The sequence below is a fragment of the Canis lupus genome, chromosome 5 (genome assembly GCF_011100685.1).
Source record: "Canis lupus familiaris isolate Mischka breed German Shepherd chromosome 5, alternate assembly UU_Cfam_GSD_1.0, whole genome shotgun sequence".
NCBI lineage: Eukaryota > Metazoa > Chordata > Mammalia > Carnivora > Canidae > Canis > Canis lupus.
Genome location: NC_049226.1, coordinates 9,984,432 through 9,999,836, shown reverse-complemented (window position 1 = coordinate 9,999,836; position 15,405 = coordinate 9,984,432). Strand labels below are relative to the sequence as shown.

The window sequence follows — 15,405 nt, the reverse complement described above, 5'->3', positions numbered from 1 at the left end:
TTCGAATGCTTAAAGTTTTTTAAAGTATTGGAAGATAATTTAAACAACTGAGGGAAAGTGTTGAGGTTAATTATAAGTACATAGAAAATTGAACCAATAAAAGAGGTTTGTGACGGAAAGGTAATCAGCATATTTTACTACTTAGACATGCAGAGCATAGGGGCTTCTGGGTGGCTCAGTCCATTGAGCATCTGCTGGTCATGATCTTGAGGTCCTGGAATTGAACTGAGCAGGGAGCCTGCTCCTCCTTCTCTCTTTGCCCCTCCCCCCAATTGTGTGCATGCTCCCTCTCTCTCTCAAATAAATAAATAAAATCTTTTTTAAAAAAGATATGCGGAGCATGTACATCCTTATAAGTCATGTAAATACTGAATATTGATCTAACTAAAAAAATTACTATTGGGAAAATGAAAACACTGAGAAGTGTATTTGTGATGATGGAAAGTGAAAACTGACTAAATCTCATTTCCCAAACTTAAAGTCAGTTGACAAAGCCTAATACTAACAAGTTGAGAAGCAACTGCGTGTTATTTAGAAATATGGAATTAAAAAATAAAAATAAAAATAAAATAAATAAAATAAATATGGAATTAAAGATGGGAGGAAGAGAGGGAGAAGGAAGGAAAAAGTCTTTTCATAGTAGCTTGGATGAAAATGAGTGGGATTGAATCCTCACCCTCTAGGAGGGTACAGTCTACGTGTAATGAAGATACATGGGTAAGCTTGTTGTGCATAAGTGGGAGCATGCACGAGATACCTCAGCAGCATACAGAGAAAGCACATCTGCTGAGAGTAGGGACAGGGGAAGAGATCAGAAGAGATGTTTTATCAGAAATGAGGACAGGACTGAGTCTTAGAGAATGAGTAAGTTGTATACAAGTGAGGAAGAAGGGAGAAGGCACTTCAGGCAGATGAAACAATAGAAGCCAAAAAATCATCAAAATGTAAGAAAGGAACATCAGTATTACTGGAGAGTACAATTCAAGAAGTGGAGACATGGGAGATAAAGCTATGGATGCAATTAGGAAGGAAACTCTAAAGAGCTTTCAATGACAGGATGAGAGGTTTCACTTGTGTTGGGAAAGAAGTGAAAGGGTTTTAAGCAAGGGAACATTGCATTCTCTACACATAATTCTATATAAAATGTGTGAATAGATTTCCAAAGAAGATGGCTGTGGTCGGTAGAATTCTAAAACATGACTCCCCAATGATTTTTTCCCTTGTATGATCCTCTCTCCTTTGAGTGTGAGGGGAACCTGTAAATATAATGAGATAGCACTCTAGTGCTGTGCTATATGTACAGCTGACCTTAAAATAGGGCGATTATTAGGGTAGGCCTAACCTAATAACGCAAACGTTTTAAAGGCAGAGAGTTTTTTCTCAAGCTAGTGGCAGAAAGGGAAGTCAAAGAGTTAAAGCACAAAAAGGATTCACATGTTGTTTATTGCTCGACTGAAGACAAGGGGGCTACAGAAGGAATGCAGGCAGTGTCTAGAAGCTGAGAGTGACCCCTAGCATAGAGCCAGCAAGGGGATAGAGACCTCAGGGAGCTGAATTCTGCCAATAGCCTGAATGAGCTTGGAAACATTCTTCCCCAGAGCCTCCAGAAGGGAATGTAGTCCTGTAGTCCTGCCTATACCTGATTTCAACCTGGGCAGAGAAACCAGCATCACATTCTCTACCAAACTTCTAACCTACAGAACTATGACTAATAAATGGGTGTTCTTTTAAGTCACTAAGTTTATGGTAATTTACGACACAAGAAAAAGCTAATATAATGGGTGATGGTAGGACCCCAGGTTAAGGAACCTTAGAGTGTTCCAGACTTTGAGGCTCAAAGGCAGTCCAGTGAAGAGGAAGTTAGAAACCAGGGATTTTAAGGAAATGGAAATATGTAAACTTTGAAGATCAGATGCCAATGTAGCGGGAAGGAGGAGTCCAGAATGACAACCCATTTCTAGATTACCTAACTAGGTTAAGGATAGTGCCGTTAACTTAGAAAAGGATAGCAGGAAGATAAACGGTTATGGGACCACAAGGAAATGCTGAATTTGCTGAATTCAATTTAGTGGAGATGTCTAGTAAACACTTGGGTACAGAATTGGGAACTTGGGCAAGAGGTCCATGTATAGATAGAGATGAGGATAAAGAAGAAGGAAAACTAATACTTACTTAGCACTTAACCATATGCCAAGCAGTGTGCTAAATGTGCTAGAGATTATGAGGCATTTAATCCTCAAAGCAATATAACTAGAAACTTTTACTAAACTTACAATGTAGATGAGGTAAAATAAGCTCAGAATGATTAATTAGACCAAGATCACACACATAGTAAGTGGAGGAATTTGAATTCAAGCTTGACTGACTCCAGAGCTCATTCTTTTAAAAAAAAAAAAAAAACATATATATATATATGTTATTTATTTATTTGAGAGAGAGAGAGAACAAGCTGAGGGAAGAGTGGGGGTAGGAAGAAGGAGAGATAATCTCTCAAGCAGACTCTGTACTGAGCATGGAGCCCGCCATGGGGCTCAATTTCACAACCCTGAGATCATGACTTGAGCTGAAACCAAGAGTTACATGCTCAACCAACTGAGCCACCCAGACACCCACACACACAGCTCATTCTTTTAATATTTCTCTATAGGTACAAAAGACACCAAAAGATGGATAATATAAAGTTATGACATAATTCTATACCAATCACAGAACAATGGAAAAAAAAAGTGTTGGGAATGGCAATGGCTCTGCCCCTGAACACTCACTCCTCTTTTATAATTGAGCATGAGCTCTAGGATAACTGGGAACATAAAGGAGGTTACTCCCCCACTGCACAGAGGATCCCAAGTTTTTAATATGAACTGATGCTTGGAGAACATTGAGTCCCAAAGGAACCTATATTAACTTACTGTCAAAGGATTGTAAACACAGGCTCAGTAATTTCTTCCCTCAGGACCCTGATCAAACTTTGATGCTAAATGAGCCTTATTTTCCAAGCTTCTGAATAAGTTGCTGAGATCCAGAGAGAATAAGATAAATCCACAATATTAGCCTGCTGATGGTTTGGAGATACGAGTTGATACATTTGCTTTGCCCTGAAGATATTTTATGCAAATCCACAAACAGAAGGAATATTGGCTTCTCCATTTTCAGAGCCTTTGTCTGAAGGGAAGTGAAAGGAAAAGAACGCTTAGAAGTCTGGCAGTAGTGAGGTCTCCAGGCGGACGGAAGTTGGGCAGCTGAGTCCTTCTGTTCTGATGTTTTCATTCCCATGGCTACAGCAGTGGTGAAGTGTGGGGAAGTCATTTGTCATCCTTAAACAGTTCATTGTGATTTTGAGGTAAGATTGGATAAAGGGGGGGATCCCTGGGTGGCTCAGGGGTTGAGCGCCTGCCTTCAGCCCCGGAGCATGATTCTGAAGTCCTGGGATCGAGTCCCACGTCGGGCTCCCTGTGTGGGGTCTGCTTCTCCCTCTGCCTCTCTCTCTCTCTCTCTCTCTCTCTCATTCTGTGTCTCTCATGAATAAATAACAAATATTTTTAAAAAAAGATTGGATAAAGGGAATGAATAGGAGAAGTTCACAACAATAGTGGAATTCAAATTCCTCCAGTTATTATATGTGTGATCTTGGACAAGTTATGTAATCTCTTTGAGCCTTTTTACCTATTAGCACTTTCACTAAACCAGGTACTAATTTTCTAAAAGATAAGAGGGAGAGAGTGGATTGAGTAGTGGATATTGTGGGTATCACAGTGACTTTGCTGTCTTCAGGTATTTTCATAGGAAGTGGTCCCAAGTACAACTGTTGGCTCCTCTATTCTCTACCTGCATGACCTTGACCAGCCTATTCATCTCTTCAAAATACTGCTTCCTTATCTCTCACATGCGATCATCACTTTTGGTATCCATTCTAAAAGACTTCATCCCGGATTGTGTTAGTCCAGGGGAGGTGAGGAGTTACAGTTGAGATCTGAAAACAGAAGAAAAGGATAAACAAGAAAAGAAAGTTAAAGATGGAGAGTCTGCCCTGGCTCTTCTTTCAGGATGCTGTCCCCACAGCCCCCACAGAACAAGGCCTTACTCGAGAAGCAAAGCATCTGAGTCCCTTCCTGATATGACACTTCTCTCATTTCCTCACAGATCACACCCCTGCAGAATATGGCTATGGAAAATGAGTCTTCAGTGACTGAATTCATCCTGGTAGGATTTACAGATCAATCTCAGCTCCAGTTACCCCTTTTCTTCCTCTTTTTACTGAACTATGTGGTCACTGTGGTAGGAAATTTGAGCTTCATTAATCTAATTTGCCTGAATTCTCACTTGCACACTCCCATATACTTTTTCACCTTCAACTTATCCTTCATAGATCTCTGCCAGTCTTTGGTCATTACACCTAAAATGCTGATGAACTTTGTGTCAGAGAAGAATATCATCTCCTTTACAGAATGCATGACTCAGCTGGTTTTTTTCTGTTTCTTTGCCCATTCTGAGTGCTATGTGTTGACAGCCATGGCCTATGATCGCTATGTGGCCATCTGTCAGCTCCTGGTGTACACGGTCACCATGTCCCCTCAGGTCTGTTCTCTGCTGATGTTTGGTTCTTATGTAATGGGGTACATGGTCAGATTGTCCTTCTGTGATTCCAACATCATCAACCATTACATGTGTGACATCTTCCCCCTCTACCAGCTCTCCTGCAGCAGCACCTATGCCAGTGAGCTGGTGGATTCCATTATTGTGATCACAGTTGTCATAATATCCAGCTCCATTATTTTCATTTCTTATGTTTTGATCCTGTCCAGTGTCCTCCACATCTCATCAGCTCTGGGTTGGTCCAAAACCTTCAGCACCTGTGGCTCCCACATAGTAACTGTTGGTCTATTCTATGGATCTGGGCTGTTCACACATCTCAAGACCTCTCCTTCTGGTTCTATGGGCCAGGGGAAATTCTTCTCAGTATTTTACACAAATATAGTACCCATGTTGAACCCTTTTATCTATAGTCTAAGGAACAAGGATGTCAAATGTGCTCTGAAAAAAACTCTGAAAAGAATTGCAAATTAAGGGATCCCTGGGTGGCGCAGCGGTTTGGCGCCTGCCTTTGGCCCAGGGCACGATCCTGGAGACCCAGGATCGAATCCCACATCAGGCTCCCGGTGCATGGAGCCTGCTTCTCCCTCTGCCTATGTCTCTGCCTCTCTCTCTCTCTCTGTGACTATCATAAATAAATAAAAATTAAAAAAAATAAATAAAAAAAAATAAAGATTTAAAAAAAAAAAAAAGAATTGCAAATTAAGCACAATGAGTGTTGCTGGGTTGTTAGGGAATGTGTGTATGCTGTGTGTGTGTGCATGTCCCCATAATTTTCTTCAGAATGAGATTTTTGCTTTAAGTACTTACTTCTCTGTAAACATGTCAATTAAACCTGCAATCATTATTGAATCTTGTGGTTATTCTCAGTCCAATACTGAACTGAGCTTTATTCTTAACAGCGTGCTCCAGATACGCAGCCTAATTCCTACTTCTTTTTAGACCACCTCCCATTTTGCCTCTTTCCATGGACTTTTCATACATAAACAAACATTACACTAGAAAGCTGTCTGATGAGGTCATCCCTCTTTGTTTTCCCTAAAAACAATCACATATGGCCCTTCTGGTTTTCAGCTTTTGGGGAATTTTTACTGTATAAGTTATAAATTTTCCAGAATTTCAGAGTCCTTTTATTTTTTTTTTTTATTGGTGTTCAATTTACTAACATACAGAATAACACCCAGTGCCCATCACCCATTCACTCCCACCCCCCGCCCTCCTCCCCTTCTACCACCCCTAGTTCGTTTCCCAGAGTTAGCAGTCTTTACGTTCTGTCTCCCTTTCTGATATTTCCCACACATTTCTTCTCCCTTCCCTTATTTTCCCTTTCACTATTATTTATATTCCCCAAATGAATGAGAACATATAATGTTTGTCCTTCTCCGACTGACTTACTTCACTCAGCATAATACCCTCCAGTCAGAGTCCTTTTAGTCTTTGTTTCTATACCGAGATTTCCTAACCCACAAATGAGGAAGATTGAGCCTTTGCTTTCTAAAAATTTTTATTTCTGCGGATGGCAAAGAATGAGTGGGGTTCACCAACCTGCCCGCTTTCAAAACCACCCATGGTGAAAATCACAGGCATTTCTTGAGAATCATGGCTAGGTTTCGTAGTATTGAGCAAATTGTCCGATATACTAGAAAAAAGATTGCTACTGTCCTGTCTTCTGATCACCTTTTTTCTCCCAATGTTTTCATAATTCTCAAAAAATATTTTGAGACATATAAGGAACCAAACAAATTTCACAGCTTTAGTGATTGTTGTTGGCCACAAAATAAAGTGTCAGGTTTAACATGAGGCTTCTCTGTCCACATGCACAGAAAGCATTCCCCCTTTGCAAAGGTTGATAGCCTTTCTTGTTCTGTTCAAGACATACAAACAAGAATGAGAAGACCCTTGTCATGGAGGGCTTCATGCTTTCCATTTGTAATGTTCACTTTGGAGGAGACAGAATGAACATTTGTGGGGTTCTTAATGGGAGTTGTGTCTTTTCAAATGTTATCATAATGCACTTCTGAATACCCTGTTTTAGAGACAGAGAATCCAAGATTCAGAAATTCAGCTCAAGATCACACAATTAGCTCAGAGCAAAAAGCCCAGATATGTACCTGATTCATCTAACAACAAATCCTGTATTCTTTCCATGTTACCATGTTGCTTCTCAGGGTGGAAAGGGGAAAAAATAGGAAATATAAGAGAAGGGAAATAAAAAATCTGGAGAATTATTTTAGAATTCACTGGAAGTGAGGGTACAAATGACACCTTTAGCCTGAAGTCCCTGTAAGTGGAAGAATGGTCCATAAAGGCTTTAATTTATGCTTCTAGAAATGTTTGATATGAATTTTTATAATTATGTAGTATAATACTGATGAGGCATGACTGAAGGAGACAACTAATTTTATTTTACATTTGGAAAAAGAAAAAATGTAGTCTTTTCATAATACAAAATATCGAAAATTGTATTCTACCAAATTTCTTGTTTTGTGTGATTACAGAGATACAACACTAATTTACTTTCCTCAGTGATTCTCAGTGGGGCCAAAGAAAGACACTCCCTTACATGCTGTATCAGGGACTGTGGTAAGCTCAACAAAGCCTCAGTAGTATCTGTGAGATATTTATGCTTAGTCAAAGGGATCGCAAGCATTAGCTTAAAAGTATGGCATATGTTAATACCAGTTGGGAACTGAGAGAAATGAACATAATTAATTTAAATCAAATTAATCTGGGGACTCCTGGGTGACTCAGTGGTTGAGCATCTGCCTTCAGCTCAGCACATGATCCCAGGTCCAAGGATAGAGTCTTACATTGGGCTCCCTGTGAGGAGCCTGCCTCTCCCTGTCTATATCTCTGCTTCTCTCTATGTGTCTCTCATGAGTAAATAAATAAAATATTTAGAAAAAATCAATTTAATCTGACTTCTGTTATAAAAGCATTGGAGATAAAAAAAATCTATATTATACACAGATGTACGTATATATATCAGACTGTCCTTATTTTGTTGACATCTCTGTCTAATCAAATAGAATTTGAAAAAAAAAATAGAATTTGACCACTTAGTCTATCTTTTTTCTCCTATGCATAGTTAGCGTAGAATCTGGAAAAATAAATATTTATGAAATAAGTTTGTGAAATTATTAGATACGAATTTTTCTCTAAGCCAAATTAAAAACTATGTTAATAAAAACAGTAATTTTCTCCCATGAAAATTAGCTTTCTTTAAATGCATGGCTATAACTCTTCAAGACTGAAAAAAGAGTCTAATTGGATACAACAGACAGAAATGCAATTCTTTCTGTTATAATACATGTGTCTTTCAAATTGGCTAATGTTCTAGGTAACCAGCGCTCCCCATTTACAAAATACCTGTTTCTCCTGAAGAACTTGGATTTCCTTTGAAACAAAAAAAGGAACTGTTTGGTTAGGTTACAATATAAATGAGGAAAAACATACAATTTTACTTCAGAAACTAAAATGAAATAGAGTTGTATTGTACTATTTATTATATATGTGCAATTAAAAACCTATCTCCAAAATGCAACCTATGCCTTTGTCAGTAGAAGATAATAAAATCAAGTAAATAAATTAGCTGTGTATGCAAAGTGGCTGTGGAATTTTTATAACATGAAAATTCATCATGGTAAATAAAATTTTGTCTCAGGGTAGCCGCAGAAACAGCACAGACATCTCTGCTATTTTGCATAATCCTCAGGCTTGGCTTGAACCCTGGTAAAAACTGATTGCATTTCAGTTTCCTCATTAGGATTGGCAGTTGCCTTGCCCTAAATCTTAGGCTACTAGAATGCTGGGTATCAGATACCACAACAGGAAAGCACTGTCATTATCGGCTTTGCCAATAATGAGTTCTCTTTCATACAACATGAACATCATTTGCTACAAATTTGACTTTTTACCACCAAAAGCTATTAGAGATAAGTTACAAATTCTGCTTCTATTAAAAACTATGGGGAAGATGGGATCAAAAGAACTTAGTGTACCCAGATTGTCTAGTTTAAGCTATATTCAAAACAAATTTTCAAGATATTTGGTGATCATATAATAGCACTTAGGTGCCTGGCTAAATTCAACATAATATTAATTTCACTCACTATGGACTCTGGAACCTACAACATTTCTTTAAGATTAAAAGTAGAACAAAAGGGAATTAATCCATAAGATAGCATGTGTCAGATAATGTTCATTGTCTCTCAGGCCTATACTCCTCTCCTATGTATATCCAAGGCTAGAAACCGCTGCCTACATATACGGAACACTCTTGAAATCTTGATACAGTGATGAATAATTTGTCTATTGTCTTGTAAGAGCTAAAAGTCTAGAGTAGAGTCTGCCAAGTCAGTGAGGATAATAGGTACAATGGTGCCCAGGAATATAAGATTGGTTTAAGAGATTGTGAGGCTTAACAGAGAAAGTAATGTTAAAAAGAAAACACAGGAAGGAAATCAGTTAATTAAACAAAGGGAGAAATGTGCATTGTCTGATGAGAAGTCAGAAAGAAAACACAGGAAGGAAATCAGTTAATTAAACAAAGGGAGAAGTTTGCATTGTCTGATGAGAAGTCAGGTGGAAGCATGGCAGGGGGAGTGTATTCTAGAAGAACAGTTTGAGGAAAGGGCCAAAGGGGACAGAGCATGATGTATTCCAGGAGAAGCACAAGCATGCAGTGAAGAGAATATGGCAATTACAAATTACGATTGTAAAGAAATACAGCAAAACATTAATAGCAATGAATTCTGGGAGATGTCTACGGTGTGGCCTAGGATTCAGAGTGAGGATTTCGTCAGTCCTAGCAGAGGCTGGAATGCAATCAGATATCCATGACTAAGGCTGGACACCAGTAGAGGAGTTTGGGGGACATTGTAGCAGGTCGAAGAGGATGCATATGCCCACAAAATACTGAGCTGAGGACTTCAGGCTAATGCCCCCGAGGGATGGACATAGGTATCCATATTGTCCATCTCAGTTATTTTCAGCTCAGAAACAAATATGGATAAACCAGTAGAACACAAACCTCAGGACTTGAGACTGTATATAACTGGGAAAACATAGACAGACTCCTTCCTCTCTAAGGTAACCAGCCTGAGAAACTCCTGTGCTCTCCCTCACTCTATTATTCAGAAATAGAGTTAAGTGAATTCACTGCTCTGATCTCTATTGTAGTGAAGACTTTCCTAAGTTGCCTAAAGAAATAGTTCGTGTTTATCCTTTTGATTCGTTCATTCAGTCATTCCACAGATTTTTCTGAACACCCATCATAGTATTTGCTGCACTTGGGATAAAACAGAGAACAAAACTGAGTTCCCTATATTCATGGAACTCACTCGTACTGTGATATAGAATGGTGGCTGTGACCTGGTAAGAAAATGTCCTATTTCCCTGAGTTTTGTGATAAAACATCAAACAGAACAATATGTAAAGAAAAGGAGTAATGTGTGCAGCTGTGCATTTGGATTCACTCAGAGGAAAATGACCCTTTTTCATCTGTGACTGATACTGCTCCTTTTCTTTCTTTCTCCAATTTTTTATTTAAATTCCAATTAATTAACATACACTGTAATATCATTTTCGGGTATAGAATTTAGTGACTCATCACTTTTGCACAACACCTTTTGAAGGCACAGTGCTCATCACAAGTGCTTTCCTTAATCCCTATTGCCCATTTAGCCCAACCCACACCCACCTCCCCTCCAGCAACACTGTTTGTTTCCTATAGTTAAGAATCTATTTCCTGGTTTGCCTCTCTTTTCCCCCTCTGTTTATCTGTTTTGTTTCTTAAATTCCACATATGAGTAAAACATATGGTATTTGTCTTTCTCTGACTTTTTTCACTTAGCATAATACTCTCTAGCTCCATCCACATTGTTGCAAATGGCAAGATTTTATTCTTTTCTGTGACTGAGTAATACTCCCTTGACTATATATACTACCTCTTCTTTATCCATTGATCAGTTGGTAGACATTTGGGCTGTTTACATAATTTGGTTATTGTTGATAATGCTGCTATAAATGTTGGGATGCATGTGCCTCTTCATATCACTATTTTTGTATCCTTTGGATAAATACCCAAAGAGGGTTCCCTTTTCTCTGCATACTTGCCAGCATCTGTTGTTTCCTGTGTTGTTAATTTTAGCCATTCTGACTGGTGTGAGGTGATATCTCATTGTAGTTTTAATACTGTTCCTTTGTTCCTTTTTAATGGAGAGAAAATTTGTTTACCAGATCTTTGCTAAGTATCATCAGGATTACAATTAATCCTGCAAAGATTCTTCTTCTTCCAGCAAAGAAAACCACCAGATGAATGATTTCACTATGAAAGCAGTGATAATGAATGCTTGCACTATGGAGTTTGTGGTGGGATTTACCCTGCCTCCTAGAGTCTCCTCACAACCATTGAAGAAGTAGAGTAAAACTCTTAGCTAAGGTCACCAAGAATATCTTCCTGGAAGAAAATTTTGATCTTCTAGCCCCAGTTTCTAAAACTTTCTCTCCTAAGTAGGATAGACAAAGTTGAAGGTCAAGACAAAAATCTAATAATGTTAAGCTTGTGGGATGCCTGAGTGGCTCAGCAGTTGAGCATCTGCCTTCAGCTCAGCATGTGATCGCAGAGTCCGGGGATGAAGTCTCCCATTGGGCTCCCTGCGGGGAGCCTGCTTCTCCCTCTGCCTGTGTCTCTGCCTCTCTCTGTGTCTCTCATGAATAAATAAAATCTTTTTTTTAAATGTTAAGCTTGTATAGTTGGTTGAAAGAACACAGATTTTGAGAAAATTTTCAGAATCTAGGGCTAGACATAGATGTTTGAGACTTAACACCAAAGAGATGATCCATAAAAGGAAAAACTTGTAAATTTAACCTCACCAAAATTAAATGTTTTATTTCTGTCAAAGACCATATTAAGAGGCTAAAAAAAGAAGCCACAGAGGGGAAAATATTTGCAAGCATTTATCTGACAGAGAAGTAGTATCAAGAATATATAAACAACTCTCAGGACTCAACAGTTAAAAAAAAAAAAAAGTTAGAAAAAGACTTAAACATTTTACTAAAAAGGGCCTGCAGGTGACAAATAATCACATGAAAAGGTATTCTATGTCATTAGGGAAACACAATTAAAACCACAATGAAACAACACTACAAATCTCTCAGAACGGCTAAAATAAAAAATAGTGACACCACCAAATGCTGGCAATGATATAGAAAAACTGAACAGCCCGGGTAGCTCAGCAGTTTAATGCTGCCTTCAGCCCAGGCCCTGATCCTAAAGACCCGGGGTCCTGGAGCCCAGACCCTGATCAAGTCCCACATCAGGCTCCCTGCATGGAGTCTGCTTCTCCCTCTGCCTGTGTCTCTGCCTCTCTCTCTCTCTCTCTCTCTCTCTCTCTCTCTCTCTCTCTTTGTCTCTCATGAATAAATAAATAAAATATTTTTTTAAAAATAAGAAAAACTGAATCACTCATAAATTGCTGGTGGGAATATGAAATGTTACAATCACTCTAGAAAAAGTTTGTTACCGTTTGCAGTTACTCCGCAGTTAAACTCTTGAGCATATATCTCAGAGCAATGAAGATTTATTCTCAGACAAAAACTGTACACAAATGTTCATAGCAGCCCTATTTGTAATAGCCCAAAATTGGAAACAACCCAGGTGTCTTCCAATAGGTGAACAATTAAACTGTGTTTATCTGTCCATATCATGGGATACTATGCATCAGCAAAAAAGGAATGAACTATAGATACATGCAGCAACCTAGATTAACTTCAAGGATATTTTACTGAGTGAAAAGCCAATCTCAAAAAATTTTATGGACTGTATCATTCCATTTATATAAAATGAAAGAATTTTAGTGATAGAGAGCAGATTAGTGGTTCTGTATCTTGACTGTGGTAAGTGAATGCACTAGCCTACACACGTGATGAAACTGTATAGAACTAAACACACACACACACGAGTAAAAGTGAAACTGGGAAAATCTGAACAAAACCAATGGATTATGTCACTATCAATATCCTGGTTGTGATATTATACTAGTCTTAAAATGTTACCTTTGGGGGACACTGAATAAAAGATACAAGGGATTTCTCTGCATTGTTTTTAAAATTTTTATAACTAATTTCTACAATAGAAATTGAAAGCTTAATTTTTTAAAAAAGTTAAAGAATATAGGCTTTTATCTCTGAAACATAAAAACATTTAAAGGAATTTTTTAAATTATATACTTTTTTTAAAGATTTATTTATTTATTCATGAAAGACAGAGAGAGAGAAAGAGAGAGAGAGGCAGAGACATAGGTAGAGGGAGAAGCAGGCTCCCCATAGGGAGCCCAGGGCGGAACTCATCCAGGATCTCAGGATCATGCTCTGAGCCAAAAGCAGAGACGCTCAACTGCTGAGCCACCCAGGCGTCCCAAAATTATATTCTTCTTAAAACTGAAATCTTAAGATATCACCTGTTTAGGTTGATTCTATTATTATCTTGAATTTAATTTGAGATGAGCATTTTCAGTGCTATTAATGTTCTACATACTAGAACAGCTCTCTTAAGTGTTGATGTATCCTTAATACCTTTTTTTATGGAGCATCCTATGTCTGTTATGTTCCTATCTGAATGAATTCCCCCCACCAATAGAGCCACCCAATGTAACAGAGATTCCCAAGATTCAAATGGGTCCAGTAGAAATAAATGTGTTAAAGGCTTATTTTGTCCCACATCAATTTAGATGGATAAAAATAAAGTTACACTCAAGCAACTTAGGTTCAATATTTAGAACCAAAAAAAAATTGATCAAATATCCCTAATCTCTTTGTGTCCATTCTCTTTGGATGTATGGGCCATTCATGCCCAACACAGCCAAAATCCACCCTTCTTCCCAACCCCCTTAATACAATTTCTGTATTCAGATACCATTTTTACTTATTCTGCACCTGAGCATTTCTCCAATTCTCTCCATTCCCAAAAGCATCCACATTGTTCCTTTCCAGGAAGCATTCATTTGATTGAAACTTATACCAGCTTTATAGCAACCAAAGCTTCGTACAATCTTGGGCATAAAGGAAAAAAGGAAGGCCAAGGCTGCAAAACGTTCAGTTTCTGAGTTCACTAAACATTCAGGAACTCAGTAAAGATTGTGTTATTTATTCTAGGTAGTGAAATCAATACTTTTTTAGGATTTTATGTATTTATTCATGACAGACACACAGAGAGAGGCCGAGACACAGGCAGAGGGAGAAGCAGGCTCCCTGCAAGGAGCCCAATGCAGGACTTGATCCCAGGACCCTAGGATCATGACCTGAGGCAAAGGTAGATGCTCAACCACTGAGCCACCCTGGGGTCCCAAAAGTCAATACTTCTTAAACAGGATTCCAGGGCAGCCCGGGTGGCTCGGCGGTTTAGTGCCACCTTCAGCCCAGGGCCTGATCCTGGAGACCCGGGATCGAGTCCCACATCGGGCTCTCTGCATGGAGCCTGCTTCTCCCTCTGCCTGTGTCTCTGCCTCTCTCTGCCTCTCTCTCTCTCTCTGTCCCTCATGGATAAATAAATAAAATCTTAAAAAAAAAAAAAAAAAACAGGATTCCAGATAAGCCTAATGGAAATTCATAATGTTTAATGAAGTGGTAGGCTTCACTAATTAATGGTGAGTTGGCCTATTTTGTGTCCATATTTATTTGTTGGGATGGGTGCTCCAAGAGAACCTGGACCATATCTGTAGAGTTCAGTGCTGTATCCCCAGTACATCATAGATGCTCATTTAAATGTTTCTTACATTGATATGTGAAAAAGAAAAAAGGCAATGGAAGTGGCCACCATCCAGAGCAGCAGATGTGTGTGGGAAGTGGGAAATGAGGGAGAAGGAAGTAGAATTCTGTGTCAGGAGCTGGTAACAGAGCCTCAGGGAATGTGTCTTACTCCCATGGACTGTTCTCTGAGCTCTGGCGCGAGGGGCAACAGACAAATGTGACAGAAACTCAGGAGTCCAAGGAGCTGTTCTTTTCCTCAGAGAAGAACAAAAAGAGCAATATATCCTCTGATTAGGGGAGAAGGTGGTGGCAGGAGAGAGTAGTGTGCTGCCAGGGAGATGTGGTTCCTGAGCACAGCAAGATCCTTCTGAAGACTCCCAGAAATTCTTGAGCAAATTTCATAAGAGTTGAATTCCTACATTAGTTAGGGTAAGTGCAAGCAGTTGAAAATTATGTATTTTAATGTACCATTAATGGTTTTTAAATCTTAGAATTAGAGGTATTCTAGTGCAACCACCCCATCTATGAAATAGCTTTGAAGACACTTCTGGTAATCATTCAGCTTCTCCCCAGACAGTTTTAGCTGTGGTCACTTGAGGGAATGACCACCTCCAGCATGTCAGATTATAGGTATCATGGATCTGACAAAAATATTTTTCCCAAACTGTTAAATGGGCCTCAATCACCTAGAAAGCCCACAAACTTTTTTAAATGTTACCAGTAAGTAAAACAAAAATTGCTTTTAATTCACAAAATGTTAAGTTCCTGTGGGGAATAGGATTATAATTAAACAGTGCATGACATTTTTCTTAACCTCTAAAAATTAATTAACTTTGAGGAGGGACAAATCTTCCAGCCACATTGTTACGAGAGGACCAGTACATGTGGTATTTTGAAATACCTACATTTGTTTAACAAAAAGTTGTGTAATTTGAATAACGGTAGTTATAAAATTCTTATGTCATTTTTAAATATAAAAATAAGTAAATAAAAAAAAAGAAAGAAAAGCCACATCAATACAAGAATGGAGACAACTCACAAGAGAAATTGTAAACATTAAACCAG

At 38.6% G+C, this 15,405-nt stretch overlaps 1 protein-coding gene and 1 long non-coding RNA gene across 2 annotated transcripts in view; one reads left to right on the top strand and one right to left on the bottom strand.

The window, feature by feature from the left end:
• The window catches only part of LOC119871789, a 55,140-nt gene that overhangs the window by 3,684 nt on the left and 36,051 nt on the right, over window positions 1-15,405 (bottom strand). The window contains exon 2 of the long non-coding RNA XR_005359115.1: window positions 2,910-3,970. This is a non-coding gene — a long non-coding RNA (uncharacterized LOC119871789). The remainder of the gene's footprint in view (window positions 1-2,909; window positions 3,971-15,405) is intronic.
• Window positions 4,156-5,064, top strand: OR8C7 (olfactory receptor family 8 subfamily C member 7). The gene has a single exon (XM_038535820.1). It carries the CDS (start codon window positions 4,159-4,161, stop codon window positions 5,062-5,064), a length of 906 nt encoding a protein of 301 aa, XP_038391748.1. The 5' UTR covers window positions 4,156-4,158.

Bases quoted from the DNA above. Each gene is read 5' to 3' on its own strand.
- OR8C7 (XM_038535820.1), top strand. From the start codon at position 4,159: ATGGCTATGGAAAATGAGTCTTCAGTGACTGAATTCATCCTGGTAGGA.